Below are 27,811 nucleotides of genomic sequence, written 5' to 3'. Positions count from 1 at the left end.
TGCGATCGCCCGATCGTCACAATTTGTTAAATATCACTATTTTTGCGAAGTCTTAGCGATAGCCCTGACAGCGATCATACGAATATCTAATCTTAAAGCTCTTTTGATAGCGTTTGACTAAAACTTACTTTTGACCGACACTAATTTGAAAAAATTGGCCAGGAATACAAGAGCCGCATGTTATAAGTCATCAATATATTCGAGTAAATAGAATTGTGTTAGCTGCTGTATACAAAAATAACCATCGTTTGGACTAAGTAATGACATGGACAACTTATATTTTCTCCCAAAGTACTTGTTGCGCAGTAAATAAAATAATAATAATAATAATAAGAAGGCCATAATTATGCCATGAATTTACGAATTTCAATACTTCGAGGTCATTTCTCGGTTTTGGGCCTTACAGAGGGTATCAATTTTCGCTCTCTCTTTCCTTAAATAGGGTAGGGGTTTAAGAACGGGAGTAACCCCCCCCCCCCTACCCGGGGGACGATAGATGTTGTCTACTGTCAGAATGTCTAGTAAATTTAAAAATGGTTTGGCAGTATACGTTTATTTGGCAAACGTTTTAACGTAAAATATGAATCTTACTATACTATATTTTATAATCAGCGTGATGACGTAAACGTAGGATTTGGACTGATGGTAACCTGTATTCGTTTTTGATAGAATATGAAGAAAATGACAACTCAAGAAAGCGAAAAAGGTAAGGGTTACATACTGTTTAGTTTGTTTCTCCTAAAAAACGCCAAGCGTTCTGTATTTCTAAAGAAAACCGAAAGGTGGTCAACTTACTTTGTAACGTTTTGTTTGCGGTATTAAACAGAAGATTGCACGAACGGGAAGTATGTGGGGCAACGGCTCACAACTTTCTTTTTAATCCAAAGACAAAACGAAAAGCCACAGAGGCCATCAACACCTGCCGATGAAGTGATCGTTATTTCCAGTGGTGAGGATGAAGATACAATAAGCTCAACAAAGGAGGACTTAATTAGGTAAATTTTGATGTTCTGTTTAGGATGGAAGGCACATATCCCACTACGAAGAATGCTTCATCCCAAGTGTTGGCCTCCAGATGCTAATTTTTTTCCCTGCATGAATACCGTAAAATTACGCCGGGTTATAAGCTCCCCCCATATAAGCGCCCCTCCGTTTATAAGCCCACTCAAAACCCCTTACGAAATTGTATAAGCCCAGAACTCATAACTCCACCTACGTTATTGCTGGTTTTCACTGTCACGCAATCAAAAAATAAATTCGAAATCATTCAACTACAGAAGCTTTGAATTTCAAATATTATAGATGATAAATAGATAAACACTTTCTCCAAGTTTTGGGTCTGTGCGGTGTACCGTTCGCGAGTTATTTTCCGAACCTTTCCATGCAAATTTGTAAAGCTTAGTATGGAGCCGCCATAACTGTGTCCTGCCGAGGGACACAGTAATGGCCGCCGTGATGTCAGAGAAACCATCTGGAACTCAATTCTGTTTACAACAGCGGCCATCCTTGGCTTAAGAGCTAGTACACTTTCACATAAACACCACTTATTATATCTGAAATGTTCATTCTGCACAAAATGGAAAGGAAAGGCCTTTTTTCAAACAAAACAGCTTTGTCACGGCACTCAGCTTGATGTCACATACGACGGAGAACTCAAATATTCAAAATGCTTTGTTTTAAAAACGAATGACACTATCGATCTGGAAATTTGCAAAAATATATATTTTTAATTTATCTTTCGCCTAATGACAACGAAAATTTAGCAGGCCTAGTGAATTTTGATTTCAGAATTTTGTGACGTAACATGAAAACCAAGAATATATATGCGTTTTCTTTGACCATATCAAGGTAAAATAATTCCAATTTCTTAACATCTAGTTGTACATGTTTAATAATGTGAACCCACACAATTGTGTTCGCCTTTTTTATTACGGCTGGACATGTTTCATTTTTTATGTAAAACCAGCTTCGCTGAATCAGTTTAAGAACTGTTGCAATATCATTTGTCAATTTGAATTGAAAGTGTAATATAAGCACCAACGCCAGCTGTCTTCAGTTAGCTAACATCTAACGCATGTACGTTTATATACTTTTAGTGGCTGCTCAACTGCAAGTAAATTTGAGCCATTGGACGACAGCAAAACCTACTGTATAAGGTAAAGTTATATGATCTGAAACTTATTAACCGTTCGAAGCCGTTTCATAATCTGGCCGCGTTATTTTGTCGATATTTTACGATAAATCGTTCCAGACCCACGCGGCTCAGCCTGCTACTTTTATTTGCATTTATTTCCTTCTGTTTTTGTTCCTTCAGACATTCCCTGGGAAAAGCTAAAGTAAAGAAAAGTGAGTGTTTTGTGTGTGCTGTAGAGGATTCCATGAATGACCAGCAAGCTCTCATCCAGCAAAGAAAACTTATCGACATCCATGTCAGCAACTGGGGGAAACAGAGAAAACCAGTCCCAGGCGATGGGCACTGCATATTACACGCATTTAGCCTCGGACTTAGAGAAATAGAAGATCACAGTGACTACAGAGTAACATCGCTTTTACCTAAGATCAGGGAGGAGCTCTTGGGAGATATTGACTTCTATTCTCCGTTTGTGGGTGACGTGGACCTTGTTGCAGAACTCGATTCTTACATCATCTCCAATAAATACAATTCCTGTGTGGTTGACTTGATGCTACACGTATTAGCCAATGCCATGGAGTGTTCTGTTTTGGTGTTTTCAGTTCTTGAAGGTCAAGTCCGTACCCTGCTAATCCCACCGTCAAAAGCGACACCGAGAGGAGCAATCTATCTCTGCAAAATTGGTGAACATTACGATGCAGTTTTAGACAAAGAGGCAGCCAGTCAATTAAAGATTGAAGGTAAGCCTCTTTTTTCATTATTAACCGGGCGGGGACTGGGCCCGGTTCATAAATCGCCCGGAATTTTTTCGTCGTAGTAGTAGTCTTGTCGGTAAATCGTTCCAGACCCGCTCGGCCGCTTCCTTGGCCAGGATTCAAAACACGCACTATTGATATTTACTCGGCAGGAGCTATTAAAAGACTCTTCTATTTAGAATTTAATCTCCAGAATACTTTGAAGATGCTTTCCAAATTATGTCCATTTTCATTTCATTTTTGAGCCGGCAAAGTCGCGTATCAGAGACGATTCAATGTTTGCACAGCAAAATAATCTTATTTTGATTCTTGATGTAACAGCTTTACTTCAGTGTTTACTTACACACTTTCCAAGACTTCAGAAAACAAAATGGTAATGTATAGTATTTCTACGAACTATGATGGAATTTTTGAAACGATCCGTAAAGCCATCGAGTAAAACAAATGGTCTGCAAAATGAAATCTTGGTGCGGGTAATTACATGTAATTAAATAAAATTCTACTCTACACGCCATGCAAAAGTTCACGGTTTTGAAATTTTCGAAATTTTAATGCCTTTCAAAATGTTTCTTGACCCAGTCTTGAATAAAAATTCATCTGAATTTTTTTTTTTTCATGTTTTTTTCAGTTGTTTACGTTTAGTTGCGATTTTTGAGTCTAATGCTTGCGTGCGCTTTGCGCATGCGCATTAGACTCTTTGTTATATGAAAAAAGCTGTTAGCAATCCCAAGGGAATGGTTCGGGATCGATAATCGTTCGCTGTAATGTAGAAAACAATGATCAGCTGCAAGAACGGACTCCGTACGGACACGCACGATTAGTTTCAATTAAAAACAGCCAATCAGCGACACGTGTTCCCACGCATAATTAAAAGTTCTTTCTCAAGTCACGATTATTCAACACTTGAACAGGACGAAATAATTTTCCAGTTAAGACATTTGTAAGCTTTTTGTGAAAATAAATATTCGTTTTCAGTTCAGTTAAGCACTTGTGTTTTCGTCTTGCTTAAAAAGCAAGACGTCGTTGAGAAAAAATATTTCGACGGCGACTCGCGTTTATTTACACAATGCGACCAAATATTTATTTGGTTTTAAAAAATAGAAAACTTTACCTCGGTTTTTGTATTTAAGTCATTCGAATTTTGACCAATTTTTTCTTTACAGTGCAAACAAAAACCTTCAAACATAAAAGATGTACATGGATAAATGTAAATCAAGTTACGCGACTAAATCAAAATGCGTTTGTTTAGCCGCTTTGCAGTATTACACTGTCCCGGCCTTTGCCATACACTGAAATCGAATTTCATGCTTTTACGACTCTCAGAGATCTTAAGTTCTTCTTACAGCTAGAAAAATCATAAAATGGTTACATTGATATGGAAGTGATGATTCGCGAAATTTGTACATCATGATAAACAGTCTTCGCTCCTGTGTATGGTAGCTCGATAATAATTGCCTAGTTTCCAGCGTTCAAAAGGTCATCATTATATTGACGTGAGCATTTACACCCGTTTTTAGGAAAATCTGTCACTAAGTGCTTACAGTACAATGGAGTAACAGTCACTATTTCAAGTGCTTTTATTGCAAAATCTGTTTCAAGAGTCATCATCAAAATGGTGAAAAATCTGAAAGAAAACGATGTGAAGTTCTTCAACCCTTGTTGTAATGAACATGCTTTTTGTAAATCGTCACGCAATCTTGTCCAAATGTTTAATCGTTTCTGCTTTTACGGACAATACGGAAGAAGTAACATCAACTCCTGTTCATACTTTAAATTTTGTGAAGCATATAACATTTATGACTGTTTCGTTTTCATCCATAATCATCCACGATGCCCCTAGCTTGCTATAAGTATTTTAAATTAAACTCCCGAACACAAACCTCTAACCAATTTTAACCGGCTTTTTTTAGGCGAAAACCGCGCAATTTGTATCACTATGCCATACGGCATTAGACTCATGTTACCCTTGGTGACCTATTTTTAGGCTTTTGAAATGAACAACATCTATTTATAGATTGAGGCACCGTGTGATGTTTTTGATACAGATTTTCTTTTATTCTTGATGTACGTTTATCTGACTCGTTTTATTCGGCCAGGAGCCAATCCCTGCAATTTTCTGGATGCTCCGCTATTTTTAGCGGAAGAGTATTATTATTATTATTATTTTATTCATGCGTTTTCAGCTAATTGGAACCGAACGGCGATGGGGAACCCGCCATATGAGTCACGTAAGCAAGCACTGGCGTTTGTATGACTTGTGTGAGTGCTTTCCGAAAGCAGCGGATAACTTTGTTTTTTCATGGATAAATGTGCCTTTTTACCATCCATGGTTTTTCGAGCGAAGCTTGAACGCTTCTCTTTTTTAGTTTCGTTTCTCACGATGTTGTTTTGAGTTGGATGTGACCTATTTACACAGCGGGGGACTACTATCCAATCAGAAGAACGCTCGTAACCACAATGTTGACACGTCTCAGCAAAGCAAACAACCTAGCAAAAATATGTTCTTCAAATCATTTCTCCTTAAACTTTCCGCTTCTTATCGATTACACCATTACGCCTATCGTTCAGCGAACCAGAAACTAAACACTGTTTCTTTTTGAGATGGCTGCTTTTTCGAATTTTTTGTTTAGAAGTAGATTTTTTAAATTTTATCTAATACCCTCAATTCTCTTAAGCGTGAAATATATATTTTTGTGTTATTCAAGCGTTTGAGTACTGGTTTGCGAAACCGGTGATTTTTTTTGACACGTTTCAAGCAATTATTTTTTTTATTGAAAACTGCTACGTCAGTCACGCAATGATTTTGCAGCAAGCTTCACGCATAACTGCTTTAAAAAAAGGGCTGGTAGCCAGAGAATTTTTGAGCCGGAATACTTTGAAGATGCTCTCCATTTAATAGAAAAAAATTGTGTCCATTTTCATCCGTGTACAGTTGAGTCGGCAAAGTCGCGTATCAGAGACGATTGAATGTTTGCACAGCGAAATAATCTTATTTTTGTTCTTGATGTAAAAGCTTTTCTTACACACCTCCCAAGACTTCAGAAAATAAAATGGTAATGTATAATATTTCTACGAACTATGATGGAATTTTTGAAAGGATCCGTAAAGCCAGCAAGTAAAACAAATGGACTACAAAATGAAATCCTGGTTTAGGTAATTGCATGTAATTAAATTCTACCACGGCTACAAAATTTCACGGTTTTGAAATTTTCTTTTTCTTTATTCCTTTCAAAATTTTTCCTGACCCCATCTTGAATAAAAATTCATCTGAAACTTTTTTTCATGTTTCATTTATTTTTTCACGTTAAGTTGGGGTTTTCAGGCTTTTGAAACAAATAACATCTATTTATAGATTGAAGCACCGTATTTACCTTGTTTGTCTCAGTAGTTCACTCGGCCGCTTTCTTGGCCAGGATTCAAATCACGCTCATTTAATGTTTACTCAGCAGGAGCTATTTGATCACTCTCCTATTTAAAATTTTATCTAAACCCTGATTTCTGTTAAGCGTGAAATATATATTTTTGTGTTATTCAAGCGTTCGACTTTTTGTACATGAAAAGCCATTACGTCAGTCACGCAATGTTTTTTTGCAGCAAGCTTCTGCTTTTGAAAACGGCTGGTAGCCAAAGAACTTTTCGGCCAGACCCCACTTTGAAGATATTTTCCATTTAGCAAGAATTGTGTCCATTTTGTCCATGCATTTTCATCACAGACGAATTGAATGTTTGCACAACAAAACAACCTTATTTTAGTTCTTGATGTAAAAACTTTACTCGCACACTTTTCAAGAGCTCAGAAAACAAAAAGGAAATGTAAAGTAATTATATAATAATTTCTACAAGCTAGAATGGAGTTTTTAAAAGGATCGGTAAAGCCATCGAGTGAAATAATTGACGGCAAAATAAAAACTTGCCCTTTGGCGCGGATAGTTAATTAAATTTTATCACGGCATGTTAATTTCACGGCTTTTTAAGTATTCAAAATTTTACAGTAATGTCATTCAAATGTTTCTTGGCCTCATCTTGAATCTTTTTTTCTTTTTTCACATTTAGTTGGGATTTTAGGATTTTAAAACGAACAGCATTTGTTAGGCGTGATCTAATGCATGCCCTTTTTTAGTCTTTTTTATTTTCTTTTGTAATTTTGTTTTAAAGATTTTCTGTTATTGTTGATATTTAAATGAATAGTTTTATTCGTTTTCAAGGTTTTGAAACGAACAGCATCTATTAGATTTAAGACACACCGTGTGGTGTTCTCTGCGTGATACGCGTGATCTAATGCATGCTAGCCTTTTTTTATTATCTTTATTTGAAATTGTGTTTTGAAGAATTTTTTTCTTGATATTTAGGTGATTTGCTTTGTTCAACCAGTAGCGAATACTGTATTTTTCTGGTTACTCCGCTCTTTTTAGCGAGAAGTTTATGTTTTTTTGTTTTTCATTCAAGGGTTCTGAGTTTCAGTCGGAACCGATCGGCGATGGAGAAATTATCTGCAATGAATCACGCAAGTTAGAACTGGCGTTTGCGTGACTGCATCCTAAATGCAACAGATAGGCAGGCTTTTCGATCAAAAAATCAACTTGACTTAAAGAGCTCACGTGTTTGAAAGCTTAAAAGCTTTCTAATTTTTTCTAATTTCTTTTTGTTGTTGTTTTGGTATAATACAATTTTTTAAAAACCTTAAACGCTTCTTTGTTTTTAACGAATTCTTTCTAATTGTTTGTTTGTTTTGCACGGAGATCATTTGTAAATGCCATTCAACTGGTTTGAGTTCATTTATTCAAGATTATGAACACACCAATCGTTTTCAACCTAATCAGTCATTTATCCAGGCATGTTGATAAAAGCAGCTAATGTGATGGACATTTTGACACACTACTACAACTCACGGAAACTGAATAACTTATGCAAACCTCGGATTTGTGTGTCACAGTTACTCGCCCAGAAACTGCTACTCGGCTGGCGCTACCACCAAAGTGCTGAGGAGGGCAGGGGAGAAGTGTGAAGAGTAGAATGTGTGATGGGAGAGAGTAGAGTCAAAGCGTGCAGCGGATGGGGGAATAGAGGGGAGTGTAAGGGGAGATTCGAAGGTGAATGGCTAACAAAAGGGGAAACAGGGGGACGTGGGGGGTTGAATAAAAATCTATGCTTGATTAGCTTTGATTGTATCGCGCAACCTTTGACTTTTTTTCATGGTTCTCTTTTTAGAAGCAGTTCAAAATTTTATGTTCAAAAATTTTAAGTGCAAAATAATACTAATAATCATAATAATAATAATAATATTTATATAGCGCTATTCAGTTAATCTGCCATTATACAAAGATAAAAACTAAAATCTAAAAATACCGAGGTTATTCAGTATTCAGAACAAAATAAAAATTTGAAAGACTAAGCAGGAATTTGTCCAAGCATGGACAAACAACCACAGAATCGTGTGTTACTTATTTAAATGGTATTTTAAAAGTTTTTGCTGTACTTGCCTTATCAAGTAGTTAAACAGTAACCGCCCGGTTTTAAGCTTTAAGCTTTAAGCTTCTTGTTTCACCTAAGTTAGATTAAAATGGACAGTTAGAAGTTTTCGAGGAGAATATCATCAACACCGAAAGACTGAAACTCCTAACGATATACGTTTTCCTTCATAAAGTAATGGCTGGTGTTAGCTCGTCACTTGTACTTACTTTCCGAGGAAAACTACATCTGGGATACCCAGTTCCCTCAGTTGTTGTTCTTGTTTCGAACCCTCTTGGTGGAGCATAACGCCTTCCTATACCATTTATAGCAGAAAAAAACATATTCTTTTGCTGTTCAATTTGCCCTTGTCTTGTCCACATGACACCTGATACGTATTATAGAATCCATAATGATCGTTGAGAAGTTATGCAAGGAACTGGGCGGCCTTAATTCAACGTAAAATCAATAGATTAACTGACACTACCATATGAAAGATTACGTTGAGACTGTACATTATACCAAGGTTGGTGCTTTTAACTTCATTACACAAAATTCTTTTAACATTCTATCTAAACAGGAGATATAGAGTATGACCCAGAATCAAGCGGGCCTACACAGTCCAAGTACGAAGTAAGTATTTGAACTTTCCTATCACAATTTTAAACATTAGGCTGAGCTAAGTTGAAGAATAAAATATACCGCTTTTAGAGCTGAGACATGCGCTTTATTTTATAGAATCAAGACCCTGCTCCATCGCCTGGGCAATCTCCAGAGAAAAAAAAGACAAAAAGGTACGAAAATTGTAAACATGAGCGCGCGTTGGATATGAGATAGCACGTAGCCCACGAGGCGGGTGGTGCCGAATTCCTTATAATCATCTCATATCCAACAAACGGGAGTGAAATAATTGTTTTATTAACAACATCCACGGAATCATATGATCGCAACATTTATGCTCCCCAGCTGTTTTAACTGACGCGTACACCTTAATCTTTGCGGTCCATGGTAAATGAGCCCAAATACCACGAGATTGAAATCAATCAAAATGCAGGAACTACAATCGTACAATTGACAGTTTGTAATCATAAATATATATATTGTTCTATATTTTCAGACATGTAAACATTCTGCATTCTTTTACACTTTGCTCTCTACTATTTCAGACGTGTTGATCTCCAGAACTCAAGTGTGTCTCGTGTTTTGTTTTCCGTCACTGACGGCTCACATAGGTAAGTAATAATGAACGCGATAAATAATAAACAAATAAACGCCGGGACCTCGAACAAACGCCCCCGGCGTTTATTTTAAAATTAGCAATTTTGACCCGGCATTTATACGAGGCCGGCGTTTAATCGAGAAAATACGGTATTTACGCCCTGTCTGTGTTCTGTTATTAGACAAGATGATCCTCAACGCGATAACAGTGATGATTCTTCAGACGCATTCAGTGATTACTCTGATGGGTACGTAGATTATATTTTATACGTAAGCTGATGAGAACCTACAGTGTGTGAAACGTCTAAACGAAATAAAATACACTTACAAGGTATATTTCATAACACTGAGGTCTCTCTGTTTTCAGACAAGACGAACATGGTACTAATGCTTCATCCATCGGCACCGACAACTCACAAGGGTAAGTAAAGACGACAATTTTTGCATCAGATCGTGTGCCACGTTAAGGAAAAATGTGTTCACGCGCTGTTTGTATTCTATATTTTCAGACGTGTAAAACCTAACCGTGATGTCTGTGATTTGCCAGTCGCCATCAGTGATGACTCTGATAAGTGAGTAGTTTCTATTCAATATTTAATGCTCACTCTATTCGAGAGAAACCCCATAACATTTGATTATTTCTATTTTCAGACAAGATAAGCTTTACCATAGTGCTACCTCGCGTTTGTTGAGGTTTTCAGTCAGTGATGACTTTGATGGGTAAGAGGTTTCTAGTTAATTGTGGATAATGACGAAAGGCAATATGACACGTTTCAGAAAAGATTTTAACGTTTTTTGTTAAAAAATTACGTAGTCAATTTGCTATATCTAATTTCGGGCACGAAAAAAATGGATAAAATAAGCTATGTCATAAGTCATAAGCTATATAAGGCGATAACGTTTAACCTCCGAATTAACTTCCATAAGAGTCAAATATTACAACAATGTATTTCGGCATTTCTTAAGCTAAGGCCTTTCACTGTTTTTGGTGTTGGTAAAAAAAGAAGTCTAACGTCAGAAAAGCAAACATGTCTATTACTAGACAATCAATTACCTACGCACTGGTACGACATAAAATTTTTTGCAGTTATGCATAAAAAAATAGCCCTGCTAGAAGTTCAGTTTTTTTAAAAAAAAGTAGCAGTAACGTCTTTGCATTAATTTAGTTGTGGCACTTGGGATGTTTAAAAAGATCGCTTGCAAAAATATTTAAATGCATTTGTTTTTTTAGTGGCATGGTGCAAAAAGATGACTCAGACGAGGAGAAGAGCGACCCTGTTCCCTTAACGTATTATTTAGATGACAAAGACATACCAATTTATTCTGAAGACATCAAGGATGCATCATACAGTAAGCTCGTGAAAATTCTGCATGATCCACCCAGAGAGAAGATTGCTACCCGACCTCCAGTAAAGTGTCAAGAAAACTGCGTCTTTATAGTTGATACGCAGTCTCCGTCAATGAGAAATTCAGATGACTGGAAAGCAGACGACCTCGGGGCATTTAAAAACGCAGGAACACACCCTGTGGGGTATTTCACCTTGGAAGCTCAGAAAGCGATTCTACAGTCAAAGACCAAGCCAGAAAAGTGCAATCGAAACACAGCCGTCTTAAAGAGGACTTATTGGAAACATTCTGTTTGCCCAGATTTCCAAAGAAGAGCCTTTGAGCTGAGTTACTTTGACGGGAAAGAGTTCAAAAAAGGGCGATTCATCCTTCTGCAGTATCTTTTCAGTGGAAAACCCCACACTGTTGTTGCAAAGCCGCATGGTAACTCCAAAACCGAAAATGAATTTCACCGTTCAAAGCCAGGGGTGCTGGACAGCATAAAGAATAAGGTCCAAACGAACGCAGCACCAGCTGTAGTTTATGATAAAGTGTTTGAAGAGGCTGGCGGCTTAGTTAATGTACGTAGCTTATCGAGTGTTCCTCGCAACAGAAAGCAGGTGGAAAACGCCAAGTACAGGGGAAAAGAGGCTCGCAGCCAAGACGAATTGTATGATCTCACCCTCAAATCCAAAGAAGAAGAGGACGCGGGCAAACCGTACATTCGACGCCTCCAAATCGCTCCAAGTGCAGCATGCGTCGTTGCCTCTGATAGACAGCTGACCGACATCAAGCGATTTTGTGCAAACACCACAGACAACGTATCTGTTCTGTCTATCGACACGACATTTAACATTGGTGATTTCTATTTAACACCAACAACGTACCGCCATCTTCTGTTGGAAGACAAGCGTACTGAAAATCCTCCGCTTCTAATGGGTCCTACATTAATCCATACGCGAAAGGACACCGAAACGTTTAGCTACTTTGGGTCCGCGCTAACAGGACTCCAACCAGAGTTAAAGAAAATTCGATTCATGGGTTCTGACCGGGAGGATGCTGTAGAGAAGGGCATGGGCGTTCACCTTCCACTTGCAACATGGCTTGCCTGTAAGCGTCATGTCGAAGATGACTGTCGCCGTAAACTTCGCTCGCTTGGGATGCTACAAAACCAGTCTTCTCCATTCCTATTGGATATCTTCGGTAGTGATAAAGCTGAAGAAAAAGGGCTTATAGATGTCGAAGACTGCGATGACTTCGATTCTAAGCTGTTGAGTCTTGAAGCAACTTGGAATAAAAGGGAAAAAACTGAAAGAGGTCTGATGGATGAAAGTGACGCTGAGTTTCACCAGTACTTCCTATCCTTCATTGCCCAAGACATGAAGAGGAAGATGATCGCTCCGGTGCGACGACGTGCCGGACTAGGAGAAAATTTCTTCTTCAATAACGCTGCCGAATCAAAGCACAAGCGAATCAAGGACAGAAAAAAGCAGTTGTATGGAGAACGAAAATTGGCCTGGACAGAGACAGTCGACCTCATCAAGGGTATCAGCGAAGAGGAAGAACGTAACGTGGAAAGAGCCATCGTAGGGGAGGGACCGTTCCGTGTTCGACGCCAGTTTGCTCCCAAGTTGGCTGTACCATTTCATACTTACATCAGAAGTCGCACGCTGAAAAGCACAAATTGAATCAGAAGGTTCACTCAGCGTCTCTAGAAGATTTCTCCTTCAGTCAGTTGGCGAAAGAACATGGCAAGAAAGGAAAAGGGAAAAATTTAACAGAATGTGCTTACATCAACATCCCTAAATCGGTCGGAAGAAAACCAGGAGAAGCGGAAAGGCGGCGAGACCGTTCTGGTAATGGAGTCCAACGATGCACTGAAAACTATCAGGAAAGAGTACCAAAGGCTCCCAAGCCTCAGTTGGACACAACCACCTTTAAGGTAAGGTGGTTAAAGGGAACCAAAATCTACAAGTGCTATGGCTGCCGAAGAAACATTCGCCCACAACCAAAGAAAGGAGAAGAAGAGTCAATCCCTCCCCCACCTTGGGACTTTGTGCTAGCAAGGCTGGAGCTAAGACCAATTCCAGATCCAGCTGGGGGCCTCAGAATGTCTGTAAAGCCCGAACCTGTTCACTACCATCCCCAGATAGCGTGCATCCGCAAAGCCCATGGCCAGAAGTACTTTCCACGCATAGACATTGGCGATTCTGACAAGGAGGTGATGAATGAAATTCATTCTAAACTTATCCAAGACCAATTTGGTCTTACATTGTAAATAAATCGTTTTTCTTTATATAATCGAAAACACTTCATGCTGCATAATTAGTGCATACAATGGTTGTAATATGAAGCGTTATCATTTAAAATGGATTGATTGATTGTTGACATTTAAAAGTATAGTTCCTGTTACGTCCGTTGATCACATTCAATAACTACAATCACAACTGCTACTTCTTTGTTGGCACTGATTACTTCGCTGATTAAGAATAATTAATGATGTCTGTGCATTCAGCCCTCTGTGTTATGTAACCGTTGCGTTAGATGCTTCAGTTACAAACTGAAGTAATAAAAACTTCAAGTAAGAACTGGAAAACCCTTATTTCCTAGGGGCTTGAAGCCGTCATGTAATTCAAGAAGTTTGGAGTAAAGTAATAGTTTTGAAACATGCTGTTTTGGTACTTTGTTACTATTAAAGGACTGTCGGCGATCTTATCGCCTTAGCCATCTTAAAACTTGAGACTACCTTATTCTCACTTAGTTTCGGGAGTACTTAATACTCGCCAAATTAAACTAACTTTCTTTCATGCAACTTTAATCACAACCACCTGATAATTGATATTTAATTGTTTACTTTGCCATTTCCTGACAAATCGTTCTAGCGTCATCGAAAAAAATAAAGTACCTAAAAATCAAAGCGTAGTTTAAATTTTCCTTTCTTAACTTTTTCGCCATTCCGCGTTTTAGGATATTCCGTCATTCCGCGTTTTAGGATATTCCGCCATTCCGCGTTTTAGGATATTCCGTCATTCCGCGTTTTAGGATATTCCGTCATTCCGCGTTTTAGGATATTCCGTCATTCCGCGTTTTAGGATATTCCGCCATTCCGCCGTGCCGTTCCGCCATTCCGCCATTCCAAAATGCACATGCTGGAAGAATATGCGAAAATGCCTAAAGGTGCTTTTCATTGGGCTTTTACGGCGAAGGAGGAGAAAGTATTCACCATGAATTCGCTCATCTTTCTTCAACATTTTCCCATTTACCGGTAATAAGCCAGCAAAATCTCGCCCGAAGAAGATGTTAGAAGACCACCACCTTGTTGTCCACCCCAAGAACAGGGGAATGATTCCTGAGAAAAAGAAGCGAAACTTAAACTAAACGAGAAATCAACACGAGCAACAAATAATTAATAATTTAGAGGACAATTAAAGGTTAAAAATTCCATAATTCATATAGGCTTAACAATGTTGTTAACACGTTCATATGTGTATTTAAAGCTCCCCGCCCCGCATTTATACTCTTTGTCGTTGATGTGAATAGAGTTTTAAATAAACTACAATAAATTTGAGCTTCCACTAGGCTTTTGTACATTATGCTTTTGTTTTCCCACTAAAATGCTCCACCTTAATGCTCCATTTTTCCCACTAAAATGCTCGATCTCCCCCAAAAAAGTCACTAAAATGCTCGGATAATGCTCATTACACAAACGGTTTTTTAAAATTAATTTTAAAGCTTTTAACATTGTGGTAACTGTTAACACTTACAAAAACGTACAAGTGTTGCAAGTAACAATAACAACATATACAAGTTCATAAATACAGCCAAAAAACATAATCCTCGAAATAAGTACAGAAAGTAGTTGACTATCTCAAGAAAGTTATTTGTAGAGTGAATTTTGAGTTTTAGTTGTCATTTTCTCTAAAAAAATTCAAAAAAAATTCTAATTTCTTGGGAAAAAAAAATCAATTTTCCGGGAAAATGCCACTAAAATGCTCAAATAATGCTCAATGCTTTTGCCTCACTAAAATGCCCGAAAAAATGCTAGCATAATGCACAAAAGCCTAGCTTCCACCATACACACAACTTGTAAACAATAAATCGACTAACAAATCATCTTCTCTTGAACGCTTCATTTTAGGGAGAAAATAGTTTAAACTTCTCATGGATCGATGCGTTCGGTGAAACAAGAAGCGCAATGGCGGCGATAAGCGTTCAAATTGCCTCCCACACAAATTATCATAGCGCGGAGAAACGAAATGGGACTAAGACACTTACTTGATATACGAAGATTTAAACCTTCCAACTTCTGTTCTCAACTGCTCGTTTCATCGGGAAAACTTCTAGAAATCCACTACAAGATTTTAAAATTTGCACCTTTAAGTATCGCGCAATACCACCAAAGTGATTTTTGGGAGCCGAATAACTCAAATTCGGGCGACGGAAATTGAACAACTTCGACGGCCATCATTACCTCGAACCTTCGATGATCGTCTCACGTTGTTTCCCGTTCACAATAGGCTAAACGTGGCACAATACGATTGGTTTAAAAACAAAGGCTCTACCCACACTAGAACAGTAAACAAACCCGTTGTTAGGTGTTGCTAGGTTGCATCTCATTATCACAGCGCATAGCGCTGCTCATGTTTCGCGGGCTCGAAAAAAACTTAAATTCCGTCTCGAAAGCGCCGTGCGCATGACTGACGGGATGTGACGTCAAAACCTATAAGCAGGGCGGTGCGACCGTGACGCGACAGCGGTCTGTTTCTTTTCAACTTGCGTCACCAGCTCTAAAAATAGCAACAACAAAATGGCGCACTGGTTTCACAGAAATCCCATCAAAGCTTCAGCCCCCGTTACTTTTGAATCAATTCGAAATGTGGCAACCAATTCTTCGTCATCGAAAATGCTAGGGTAAGTTTTCATTTTTGTTTTGTTCTAGTTTCACCTAAGCGTTGATGAATGTATCTGGAAACTTTTATGACTAGTTCTTCAGAACGATCAATTGCAGAGCTTTCATTGCCAAAAAAATATTCGATGAAGTATAAAACTTCGGGCACTATATCATGATAGAATAATATTACTTTCGAGGTGAAAATCTTGAAGTATACCACCTCAATCTCATCATTTAAGCTTAATTAAGTACATTTTGCACAATAATAAATACAATGAAAATAATTTATAAATTTCTTTATAGAGTGATTTCATTTAACCCGTGAAACAATATCTACCAGTTTGTGTTTAATAGTCAAAAGTAAACAAAAGAAAACAATGGAATTAGTGTCTAACAGTATCTTAAAGTGTACTAACTATTTCACAGGTTAACTGAAATCACTCTAAATATATACATATATATAAAAGATTAAGTTCCTTAATTAAGTTACTGTCTTCAAAACCACAGCTGAATTAAACTCAAAATTAAATTTGAATGCGAGGAAACCACAGGTGACCATATTACCGTTTTGTAGGTAGAATGTTTATTTGGAATGACGCAAGTTTTCTTGCACCTAGCCTGCGTTGCAGACGAACAAAACCCCAGTATTGTCCGTCTGCGAACCAGCGAACAAAAGCTTGTTCCACCCCCTGCGTATTACCTGGGTTTTCTATAATAGTCTCTGATTGGGTCTAGCATATGGCCATTTTTTTCATGCGTCGTGATTGGTCGATTGGAGAGAGCACTAGCCACCCACCGACCATCTGAATTCAATATTGGCATGTTGCAGTATGTGGGTTGAGTTTGCTGATGGTTCTTGCCTGGCTCCAGTTTTTCTCCAGTTTTCCTTCCTCCTGAAGAACCAACATTTCCTTATTCCAATACCCGATTCCCTCTATAGCGCGCGCCTGCAGGGAATAGGGTATTTGACCTAGATAGAGTCCATCAGGAAAATTAGCTAGTTGGCTTTTGCTCTAATTATCGAAAATTTGTTATATTTTTTGTTATATTTTTATTTATTTTTATAAGTACAGCTTGAAATGTTATAAATATATTCATGAGTAAAGAAAAACAACTTTTTAATTTTGGTTTTCAGGGAATTAAAGCTAGCAAGGTCAAAGCTGCTAAATTCTTTGACAGATCCTTCAAACGATCCTAAATCAATCCAACAAACAGCTGAGCTCTACTGGTCACTCCTTCATGGCCTTGTCAATGATCCTGCCACAGGCTCTGGCGATAGCAAGCTCCGTAAGCTAGTCATGTTCAAGTGGACCAACTCTATTTGTGGAAATACGCCAACGTAAGTTTGTTAGATCATGCAAATGAAATGATGCAACTGAATGTGGAGGGGTGATTTCTCACTGTTATCAAGCCGGAGACATTTTACATCAGATTCTGAACATTAGACTGCTGGTTAATATGTGCATGCATTCCATTAATCGAAGTCCTTTCCTTAAGAGTCAACTCTGCAAATCTTTTGAAGTCTCTGGCTAGGTCATTTTCCATGAATTTGACAATTCCCTAGGCTATATGTTTGGTGATAGAGGTACATTCTTACATAATCTTTAAAGCAATTTTGCCCCAATTGACAAATATGAAATAACAACAACAACAACAATCAAACAGGAAAAAAGACTTCGCTTGTCTAATCCAATTCGCACAATACTATTTTTAAAGAGAATAATATACAGACTGTCAGTAATCTAGTTTTCCCTTTGAGCTTTAAAAGCATTAAGGGTACTAAATGAATTGTAATAACCATAATTAAATATTATGTAAAGAAGACACCTAAATAGTATACTCTATTCTTGTACTGCATGCACCTTCACGTCAATAAAAATTATTTTTTTGTTTTCCTTCCTACCTAGGAGTTCAGCTGATAGTGTGTTTGAGCTGACGTCCATCTGTATGAATGTTGCTATCTGGTATTCAAAGTATGCTGCTAAACTGGCAGCTAAGGGAGAGTAAGTGATCTTATTTTCCAGTCACCCTCTATAATTAACTAGAACATTATGCTTTATTACTGTTTAACTCAGACCGACGGTAGAGAAAGCTTGAGATAATAAATAGCAACCTTTAGATTTGATTACGAGTACGAATTGAGTATGAGTTTGACTTTGGATCTTTGAGACAATTGTATTTCCTTTAGTATAACAGTACTCTTTTTCTGTTGCCGACAGAGTAACACGTAAATAAACACCAGGGATAAGACTGATGTGATGAGTTATAATATGAGGCACACAAATTTGGTTTGAAATTTACTTGTACTCGTACTCAAACCCGTACTTGTAGTCCAATCTAAAGGTCGCTAATATCTCATTTGAAATTATTATTTTTTACTTTTTTTAAAAAAATAAAAAAGAACAATTATATTAATTATGTTTGTTGTGGTTTAATTTTATCCTTGGTTCAAATTTTACTTTCCTTTATTTTTAACTCATAATCGATCATACATTACCATATACCCAAAAACAAAGGAAAATAAACTTTGAACCAAGGATAAAATTGAACAACAACCAGAGCCGGGTTGTTCGAAAGGCAATTAATGCTAACCCAGGATTAAAAGATGATCGAGGTTTTAATATCTCTTGTTTTAAAAGGTTTTCCATAGCTAATGTTTTGTGAAGTTTGAGATTGGTCCACGTCAAAACTGGGGGACAGAAAATATTAACAGAAAACCTCAACGAAATGTTATAAAATTGAAATCAAATTTCACGCTAATCCTGGATTAGCTTAATCGTGCTTTGAACAACAGGGCCCAGGTATGCTAATTGAGGAACCAGAGGTTTTTTTTTTATAAATTCATAACTTAAAATCCATAATGTACAAAAAGGTGAAATTAATTAAAAGTAGACCAACATTGACACTGGTAAACACAATTTGTTGCATAGGAATATTGTTTAGAGACAGTGTTGGTCAATAAGTCTCTAATATAAAGTCTTTACATGCAAATGTTTCCCCAGGGTTACCATGGATGAAGCAAAGGAAGTCCATACCAGTCTAAGAACTGCTGGAGGAATTTTCAAATTTGTCAAGGTAATAAATCTGGATTGATCAGTATGCTGTTAGTTATAGTACTTGATACAGTTAAAACCTCTTTATCGCTGCTTATGTGCATAGCAACTTTCTTCCATCTTTCAACACGCTGTTTGAAAATGAGCCAATCACAACCGATGCATGCCAGTGTTCATTTCATGGCTTTTATGAGGCCCTGCCAGGGGGGATCCCGTGCTGCTTGTCTAAATTTAAAAATGTCCTGTGTTGCTGTTTTATCGCACTTCATGCCGCTGTCAGTAGTTAACTTGAAGGAAAATTGCTTGTCCTTGTCGGAATTTAAGTTTTTCCAAAAAGGTTGTCATTTGTCGCGATTTTATTTTATGGCTGTCACCACTTTCTGGGCCGTATCACTTGTTGGAATTTACCCTGGCAGGGTCTCTTATATCTTCTGTGGAAATAAGCCACAAGTTCAGAAGGTCATGCTAGTGGGCTTTGATTGGTGGATTTTAGTCCATCTTGTTTGTTTAGAATGTCGAAAGATGGGTGTTGAAAGATAGCCACTTATACACGTAACACTGAAATCAGCTATAATATGAACACCAATCTCAAAGGGACAGAGCTGTGTGACTGTGTATTATGGAGGTGTCCATATTTTAGTCAACTAGTTGAGATAATCTGAATTCTGAGGGTACCCAATAGGAATCTTTAATCCTGCCATCCTGACCAAAATATTCCCTCAATTCCGTAATCCGGAATCTTGCTTGGACCCTTTTAGTTCCTGCAAAATCCTGGATCCCAAAAAAACTATTGGAGACCCTTGATTCTGATTTCTCTGGGACCAGGTTACAGCCATGTCCATATTATGGAAGTGTCTGTAAGGAGAGGTCTGACTATTATTTTAATTGTGGTTTGACAGTTAAAATAGGCTGGAATGACAATAAGACTAAATTCACTCAAAGTGGATAGCAGTCTATGATTCATATTAATTTTTTTTGGAGAACCATCGTTAGGCCCAGGCTCAATCAAAAATGTTTGTTTCCAACTCCATGACTACAACCTGGAAAATCCATCCTCCTTGCACCCTGGTTATGCTTGTATCTGTTGTAGTTCAATTTTATATTTGGTTTAAAATTTTGATTTTCAACTTTCATTGTGTTATGTTTGTTATCATAATCTGAAACAAAGGGAAATAAAAATCAAGTTTTAAACCAAAGATAGAATTAAACCACAACATATCAATGTCAAATTTAGTTTTGGTACTTCATGTTTATTTATTTATTTTTATTTTTTTCAAAGGAAAGTCTGATGCCTCGTCTTGGCGAGTTATCCGCTGAAAAGGGTGCTGATACTGATCAGCGAGTGCTGGAGGCATACCAGATGCAGTGTGTGGCTGAAGCTCAGGAAGGTGAGAAAAGAGTAAAAAAATAGACAGTGCTTTCATGCATTGTTTTTACAATCCACCTTGCTGTCAGGGCTACGCTAGCTGTAGCAGTTTGCACACATTGCGGTCCAATGGCATCTATTCTGTTAGGCATGTAATGCGTATAAATGGTTATGCAACTGTAGCTTTTTGCATTTGTCGCTTGGTAAGAATGCCTACTAGATTGCAGTTGTGATACATGCAGAGGACTACCTGTTTGATTTTGTCATTGTATCTTCCTGTCTGTAACTGTAGAATGCAACGATAATCTCTTTCTTCCCTTTTCAGTAACTGTGGCTCGTGCAGTTGAGCTCAAACATAAAGCATCACTCATCTCTGCACTTACCAACGAGACAGCAAAACTGTTTACTGCTGCAGGTATGTCTTGTACTTCCGCCAATTGTTGAGCCTATACCAAAGTCAGGGTGCAAAGAAATTGAATTTTCCAGCTTGCCCTTTTTGGCATTAGCTGTAGCCAGGATGTACAAGCCCAAAAGTCATTTTTACTAGCCCCAAAAATTGTCATAAGCACAATGCAAGCTTAGTACGATATCGTACGATGCTCATCACTGCCCCTTGGGCATTAGTGGCGGGGTTTATCCACTATCCCGGCCGCAAAATCCATTAGCCGCAGGCTAGCCATCACTAACTTCTTTGCACGCTGCAAATTAGCAGTCAACAGTTGTGCAGAACTACTGTGATGAAATATTTTCCATCAGTGCTGTTGCCTGCAAACAATCCACATGGCTATCAAATGTTTTTAGACATCACTTTTTGAGTATAATTATTGCTTACTTTGTTTTGTCAACTGATAAAGGTATGTAGTTTTTAAAATCTGCTGAGAGAGAGAAATTTCATTTAAGGTCATTGTAAACAGAACTCAGAAAAAATTATTAAAAAAAAAAAAATGTTGCAGATGGAGAAGTCAATATTTTCATTCACCTCTTTTTCCTTTGCATATTTTCTAATCATTCCCAGGTGATTCATTAAAGTCAGTTGAGCCAACGAAAGCAGGGAAATGGAAGAAATACCTGGACCTCAAGGCTGCATTTTATCAGGCCTATGTGAGTCCAATTTGCTTCTGAGCTAGTTCAAATTAATTTAAAAATTAATGACCATCTGTAATTTAGGTTAGGTGATAGTTAGTGGGACAGTGTGCTCTCAATTAAGGCTCATGGGTCCTCATGTGTAATTTCAAGTGCATCACAAGAGTGTAAAGTCAACAATAAATTTCGGATAGGGGTGTGCCGCAAAGGTTTTTAAACCCTGACCCTATTTAAGGATAAATAAAGCGAAAATTGATACCCTTTTTAATTCCCAAAACCGAAAAATGACACCCTATTCAAGGGGAGGAGAAGCGTTCCGTGACGACCCAAATAACGGCTAACCGTGCACGTCAAAACACAAATCCTTATAAAATCGCTTTACTAATACTTGAACGGATAGTACAGTTTAAAGATGCCTTTTCTTCGTTTAGCTAGGTGTTTATTTTAGCTGATAGAATTTAGGTACCCTATCTTAGGATCACACCAGGAACACAATGCCAAAAGGAGCAAAAATGATACCCTATTTAAGGACCGAGAACCTCAAAAACCATACCCTATCCCGCGGCACATACCTATATAGCCCATATACGGGAGTACCCCCCCCCGGGCTTTCACAACATGTAGTTTCGGGTCATGCAGTCCCATATGTATGTTAAGAAATGGGATTTTTATTTGTTGGTGTTTTTTGTTGCAGGCATATTGTTTTTGTGGAGAAACTCTTCTTGACGAAGATCAGTGTGGAAAAGCAATCCGAGCATTGCAAGAAAGTGATAAATGTAACTATTTGCTGCTACAGTATTGTGCAAAAGTAATGCAAACGAAATTCGTCGAAATTCGTTTTTTGTTCTCGCGAATTTTCGTCGAAATTTCTTCGAATTATCGAGACATGTTTCGTTGCGCTCCACGCGAAAAAATCGCGAACTTCGTCGAAAATTCGAGACTGCGAAATTCGAAATAGCGAATTTTCGAGGTAGACAAACACTGACTTATCGAAATTCGAAGCAGCGAAATTCGCTGCATGTAGCTTTCACTCGACCATAGTTAATAAACTAACGCGAAGCGCGTTCCATCAAGGTCATAACAATTTAATAAATTATTTGAGCCGTGACAAAGTAAAATATAACTGAAACATTGCTTGGGGCAAATGAAAGTTCCTAAAACTTCAAAGAACACCACTGTAGAGGCTATATTTGCAACATAAACAAGCGCGATACTAATGTTTTCAGAAGCCGACTTCGAAGAAACAAGACAGGGGTTAAACAAATAAAAGGTTTACTACTGAAAACATTTCAGCCTCTTTTGGATGTGAGAAAACTTTATTTATACCTTCACATAACTCAAACGAATTGCCTTGAGTAAGATTCTTGTTTAGAGCTGTACATATTACGGTATATCAGTGAAAGCACATGGCGCGGCGACCACAAAGTTTACAGGTCGATCGTACAAGAAACTTTTCGAACATCTTACCTTGTAAAAAAGGTCCTACTTTGCACGCAAAAGTATCGAGAAAGTAAAAAAATTTTCACCGCCTCCATATCTACTCTTTCCTTCGATCTAGTGGCTCAATAAAATGGTGAAACGTACGCCAGCACACGCTCGCCATGTGACTTGTCCGCCATGTTGAATGTTGACACACTTGCTTTCGGCACGTGGAAGTCTGGGTTCAAGTATCACGGATTCAATATGGCGGATGTGTTTACATGTGCGATCGAAAAGAAGAGTATAAACTTTGCCACTTAAACATAGAAAAGGAGGAATCAAGTTTTATCTTTGAATCACAGACTAAGGTAGGGGGCTAATTGCTTGGTCGAGTTTTAAAAGGCTTTCTCCGGTAATGCTTAAAGTGAAATAAAACGATCTGTCATAAAACAATGGTCATCGTCTTTTAGTTTGAATAGCAGCACCTCAAAGAGACATTCTTTATAGTCATGAAGCAGGGCAGAGCCATAGCTTTAGAAAAGGCCAATAGACATTCGAACACAGCGAAAACAGAGCTCGAAATTTCGAAGAGTGTATTTCGAACAAAGCGAATTTTCGAAGTCAATTTCGAGGCAAGCGAAATATGCTCGCGAAAATTCGCGACTTTTAAAACAATAGACGAAACGAAAAGTGCTACTTTTTCGCCGAAAATTCGCTTCGAACGATATTTCGCAATTTTTTCGTCGAAAAGCCCCGAAAAGTTGCGAATTTCGACGAATTTCGTTTGCATTACTTTTGCACAGTACTGTATGTTGCTTCAATGTAGCTTCTAAGGGACGGACCATTATTTTTTTGGAGGGGGGGGGGGGGGGTGAAAATTAAAAATATTGAAAAAAAAATTGTTTGCAGGGCCTGGAAAGACAAAATAAATTGTTTGCAAACACGATTTGTATAACACAAAATAGTAAGAATTTCGAAAAAAAATGTTTGCAGAGGTTGCATAAACTAAAAAAAAAGTTTGCAAAGGAAAATTTTTCATCCCCCCCCCCCCCCCTCCGTCCCTTATAGATAAGTGAATGACCGACCAACCAACCGACAGACTCAGGCTGTCTGAATAAATGAATGAATATTTACTTGTAGTGGAAAATTAAATCAAGAGACCATTTATTTTAGTCAAAGTGTGATTCGGTAGCTGTCATTTGCAATTCTGTTATCTTTTTCTTTTCTTTAAAGTGTACAAAAAGGCAGAGGCGATTTCCCGCGAGTACTCCAGCTTCAAAGGGCCTGGCACTACTGCCAGACCATGGGAACACCCATTCTTTGTAAAACTCGGTCCTATCATCAGAAAGAAGCTGGAGAAAGCCAACCACGAGAATGGATTCATGTAAGAACATTATAATTATAACTTATAGCGCTTAACAAAACCGTAACGGAGGTAAAATGCCCCCCAAAAAATTACAACTTACAATGCAATAAAGTTGCGAAGCAAGGTTAACAAAAATGTTGCCGGTGTTACTGGGCCTTAATTATCACCAGACTGTTTACAGATTTCACAAGGCGGCATCACTTTTTTATCAACAACAAGGAAAGTTTCTACTACACCAACTGGTCAAGATTTATTGCTTTCGTTTTGTTTGAGTCATATTCATTTTGGCTACGGTTGGCTATTCCCTCAGAAAACTAGAGCTGATGGCTAACAAGTAATTGTTTATGAAAATAACTTTAAGTTGTATTCTGATATTTGTTAACTTATTTTACTTTTATTCAGTTACTTCCATAAGATCCCGGCAGAGCCTCCTGAGCTTGAACTCAAGGCGACACATGGCTTAGCAAGTCCACAGGAATTTTCACTGCCGGCGCCTCATGCCTCATGGTCAGGAGATACCTATGCTGGATTTGATGCGTCAAAAGCCCACCCTCCCCAGGTAAGTCAGTTGTATTGTAACTTTCACTAGTCTCACTAAATGTGGATTGACTTGTCAAGTGAATGACCTGCTATCGGCAAAAAATGGAAAGAGAAGTGTTTTTAATTATTGTTTGGTTATACCTCTTGTCAACTGAGTATGGGGTCCGTGTGTTAATTATGTACTGATAGATTATTTTTTCCATGCTATTTTTAGGGTCGTTTTTTTGACTTCATGTTTTTCGTTGGCTAAGCTTTTTCGTTTCCCATGAACATGCAATCGACCCCTGTTGTTTAAAAAGGTTGAAAAACAAACAGACAACCTGGAAATTAATAATTTTACCCTCTAAATCTGCCCGTGATTCAAGCTCCCCGGCCCCTACACACCTCTAATTTTTTAATTGTGTACTTTGTTTATTTTTTGTTCGTTTGTTCTTTGCTTGACCGACCAACCCACTTTCACGTTAGTAAGGGCGTCGGGAAACAAAGCTTTTTTATTGTATTGTATTGTATTCAAGAAGGGAATTGAACTTTGTCTTTTTTTCTCAGGGTTCCCAGGCTGCGTCAGGTGATGTGAAACCTGTGCCCGAGCCTGAAGATTCAAGTCCTGTTAAACCGGCTAACAATTCATCTGGATGTGTTGTGTCTTAAGTAGAAACATTATATAGCATGCTTTGACGATAGAAAACCCTTACAATGATTTTTAAAATGTGGCAATGTAAATAGTTATGCCAGGCGGAGCCGAGGGGTGGGGTGGGTGGGGGAGACAAGTACATTAGTCTTTGGAGACATTACATTTGTCTTCAATTTTCTATTACCGGTACTGTAGAGGTAAAAAAATAATAGATAATTAACAATTATTCTGCGCGGAAATCGCGCGGAATATCGCCTGATACTTAGCCGACGAGGCCGTGGGCCGATTTGGCTAAAATCAGACGATATTCCGCAAGATTGAACAGGATAATTGTTTTATTATTCAACAAATTGTCAACGAAACACATTTTGCAGATTGAAAAACTGTAATTATGCAGCGCTTAACAAGATTTTGGGCGAATCTTCGCAACCTACGTATATCGCAGGATATCTTGTATGTACGGATGACAAATATCGTTAACATTTTGACCATATATGGGCAGGGCGCGCATCTGTTGAATAATAATAGAACATACATGTACTGCAGTAGAAGCAGACAGGCCTGTAGCAAATACACCATTTTTTATAGATAAGCACTCGGCTAACTAATGTCAAGGGTACATCAAAATGGCTGAAAATGAAGAATATGCCAACAGCCTTGTTACTGTGGCATTTAGGCATGAAAATGTATAAATCGTTTCTGGTTTCGAATTTTTATTATCTAGGCCGATTATCGCAATCTGAAACAATGAAAAAAAAAACTGGTCTTGTAACAAACACAAAACTAAAGCCAAAACAGAAAACATTTTCTTACAACTTTTTGTGCAATAATGTTATTGTAACTTCCAAAGCGTCGTTACGCGGCGTATTATCACCCAAGATTGCAAGTTGCGGCGCCAAGTTGCACAAAAATAGACAAGAGTTCAACTTTGGACACCATGGTGCAGTGAATCGTATCTGGTTTCGGGCAATAATTGTTTTTGATATGCATTACAGCATCGTTGTGACAAAATGAGACAAAATATCTCAACTAAAATGTGCGAATGAAAAAAGAAAACCATTATTAGCGAACATTGGTTTTTAATATTTTTTATCAATAAGAAAAGTGATGAAAAGAGAAAAGTGTTCATGCGCATTCTTTACTGTAAACACTAGTTTGGGTTTATAAGCTTTTAACTTATATTGACCAAAAGGACAAATATGAATCCTTTAAAACCGTAAAATCTATTTGTTTGCAAGTCATATTGGTGCAAACTTCGAGCGCGACGTTCATAGCACATATATATATTGTTCATTTATATAGTCCACACGGATTCTCTAGTAGGTTATAGACTGTGAGAATTTTATTTGACAATTATATGAGTTATTTAGGAGATGTGAAGTCCTTTCACAATTAATTAATTAATTTAAAAGCGCCATATCTGGACATGCTGTTTTAGGGCGTAAAATTTCAGTTACGTGACAAATTTGGAGGACTACTGAGTAGTATTGGCCATTTAGAATATTATTTTAATCTATTTTGTTTTCCGACCGATTTTGTTCTTTTACCGTACCCAAATTCGCAAGTAGCCAATCAGAAGCGCGATCTACTGTCCTGGCTGATATCCTACGATATCAAGTCACTGACCTGATATGCCACCATATCACGGTCACTTTGAAGTAAAGTAGTGTTACTGTACGATGAATTGAAATAAAGTTTACCAATAAAACAGAACTTCGTAATTTAAATTAAGTGGTGTTTAGCGGTCGTAAAAAAAGAAACACTTTCCCGCCAAAACTAAACTTGAGCGCGCTCGTCAATTGCGCGATGTTTGCCGATGAGTACTGAGACATTCAGACTAAAAAATGGAGTCGGTATTTCCAACTTTTTCGCTTAATTTTGATTTTGAAAATTTAGAGAATGCAACTCTAAACAAACGAGTGAAAAAAAGGCAGAAGAAGAACTTGGTAAAAGTGATGAAGACCTAGTCAACACAATTTGCAGTACGTACCTTGCAAGCATGGCTTCAACAGAGCGATAAATATGATCGGCTGCATGGATTGATAATTGGCTGAATTTGGGTACGGTAAATACCTAATCGTACCTTTTTGGTACGCTTCGGCTGCATATCAGGCTCGTTTGGTCTCGCCATGGGTATTTTGGCTCGACTGCGTCTCGCCAAAGTACGAACCATGGCTCGACCAAACTCGCCTGATATGCCGCCGAAGCGTACCAAAAAGGTAAGATTAGGTATAAAAATACGTGTATGAATCGTGTATGTTTTTTTTTTAATCATTGAACTTTATTTGACAACACACAAACTTTACAAAAAAAAAATAGATACACAGAAAAAGGAGAGGAAAACAAAAGGAAAAAAAAAGTAGTTGCTAAAATTACAATATTACTTACGGATTTTTTTTACATACAATTAAGATATTCTACTGCTAATAACTGCTTATACATATTACACATATTATCGTGTATGACATGTTCTATTCACCATCTGAAGTCATAATTAACTGATAAACACAATGCTATAGCTATTGTAAGAAATATGTCTTTACAATAACTGGTAAAATTCTCGCGCGTTCATTGGTCGAGAGCT

At 37.8% G+C, this 27,811-nt stretch overlaps 2 protein-coding genes, 1 long non-coding RNA gene and 1 pseudogene across 3 annotated transcripts; 3 read left to right on the top strand and 1 right to left on the bottom strand.

The window, feature by feature from the left end:
• Positions 1-265: 265 nt before the first annotated feature.
• LOC144637026 (uncharacterized) lies at positions 266-3,411 on the top strand. Its single transcript, XM_078496201.1, has 5 exons — positions 266-291; positions 632-706; positions 888-995; positions 2,097-2,156; positions 2,315-3,411. Exons 1-5 carry the CDS (start codon positions 266-268, stop codon positions 2,946-2,948), a joined length of 903 nt encoding a protein of 300 aa, XP_078352327.1. The 3' UTR covers positions 2,949-3,411.
• A 3,819-nt stretch (positions 3,412-7,230) lies between these two features.
• Positions 7,231-7,712, bottom strand: LOC144635738 (uncharacterized). Its single transcript, XR_013567409.1, has 2 exons — positions 7,622-7,712; positions 7,231-7,573 (listed from the first exon to the last, which is right to left on the bottom strand). It is a non-coding gene; the product is annotated as an uncharacterized LOC144635738 (long non-coding RNA).
• A 2,519-nt stretch (positions 7,713-10,231) lies between these two features.
• On the top strand, positions 10,232-13,345 carry LOC144635886 (uncharacterized; annotated as a pseudogene).
• Positions 13,346-15,678: 2,333 nt separating this feature from the next.
• On the top strand, positions 15,679-25,912 carry LOC144636363 (BRO1 domain-containing protein BROX-like). Its single transcript, XM_078495553.1, has 11 exons — positions 15,679-15,789; positions 16,905-17,108; positions 17,677-17,772; positions 18,772-18,844; positions 20,102-20,210; positions 20,514-20,603; positions 21,204-21,289; positions 21,966-22,047; positions 23,924-24,074; positions 24,459-24,615; positions 25,143-25,912. The coding sequence occupies exons 1-11, from the start codon at positions 15,686-15,688 to the stop codon at positions 25,242-25,244; spliced, it is 1,254 nt and encodes a 417-aa protein (XP_078351679.1). The 5' UTR covers positions 15,679-15,685; the 3' UTR covers positions 25,245-25,912.
• Positions 25,913-27,811: the final 1,899 nt, after the last annotated feature.

The sequence above is a fragment of the Oculina patagonica genome, chromosome 13 (assembly GCF_052425735.1).
Source record: "Oculina patagonica isolate OP01 chromosome 13, crgOcupat, whole genome shotgun sequence".
In the NCBI taxonomy this organism is placed as follows: Eukaryota; Metazoa; Cnidaria; class Anthozoa; order Scleractinia; family Oculinidae; genus Oculina; species Oculina patagonica.
The sequence above is the reverse complement of the archived record's forward strand: the minus strand, read 5'-3'. Positions and strand labels throughout refer to the sequence as shown.

What these genes read in the sequence shown, in the direction of transcription:
- LOC144637026 (XM_078496201.1), top strand. Translation starts at nt 266, where the DNA reads ATGGACAACTTATATTTTCTCCCAAA. An exon ending in AACTTATATTTTCTCCCAAA is followed by an intron (nt 292 to 631) that starts GTACTTGTTGCG and finishes ACGTAAACGTAG; the next exon opens with GATTTGGACTGATGGTAACC. An exon ending in AACTCAAGAAAGCGAAAAAG is followed by an intron (nt 707 to 887) that starts GTAAGGGTTACA and finishes TTTAATCCAAAG; the next exon opens with ACAAAACGAAAAGCCACAGA.
- LOC144636363 (XM_078495553.1), top strand. Translation starts at nt 15,686, where the DNA reads ATGGCGCACTGGTTTCACAGAAATCCCATCAAAGCTTCAGCCCCCGTT. An exon ending in GAATTTTCAAATTTGTCAAG is followed by an intron (nt 18,845 to 20,101) that starts GTAATAAATCTG and finishes TTTTTTTCAAAG; the next exon opens with GAAAGTCTGATGCCTCGTCT. An exon ending in CAAAAGCCCACCCTCCCCAG is followed by an intron (nt 24,616 to 25,142) that starts GTAAGTCAGTTG and finishes TTTTTTTCTCAG; the next exon opens with GGTTCCCAGGCTGCGTCAGG.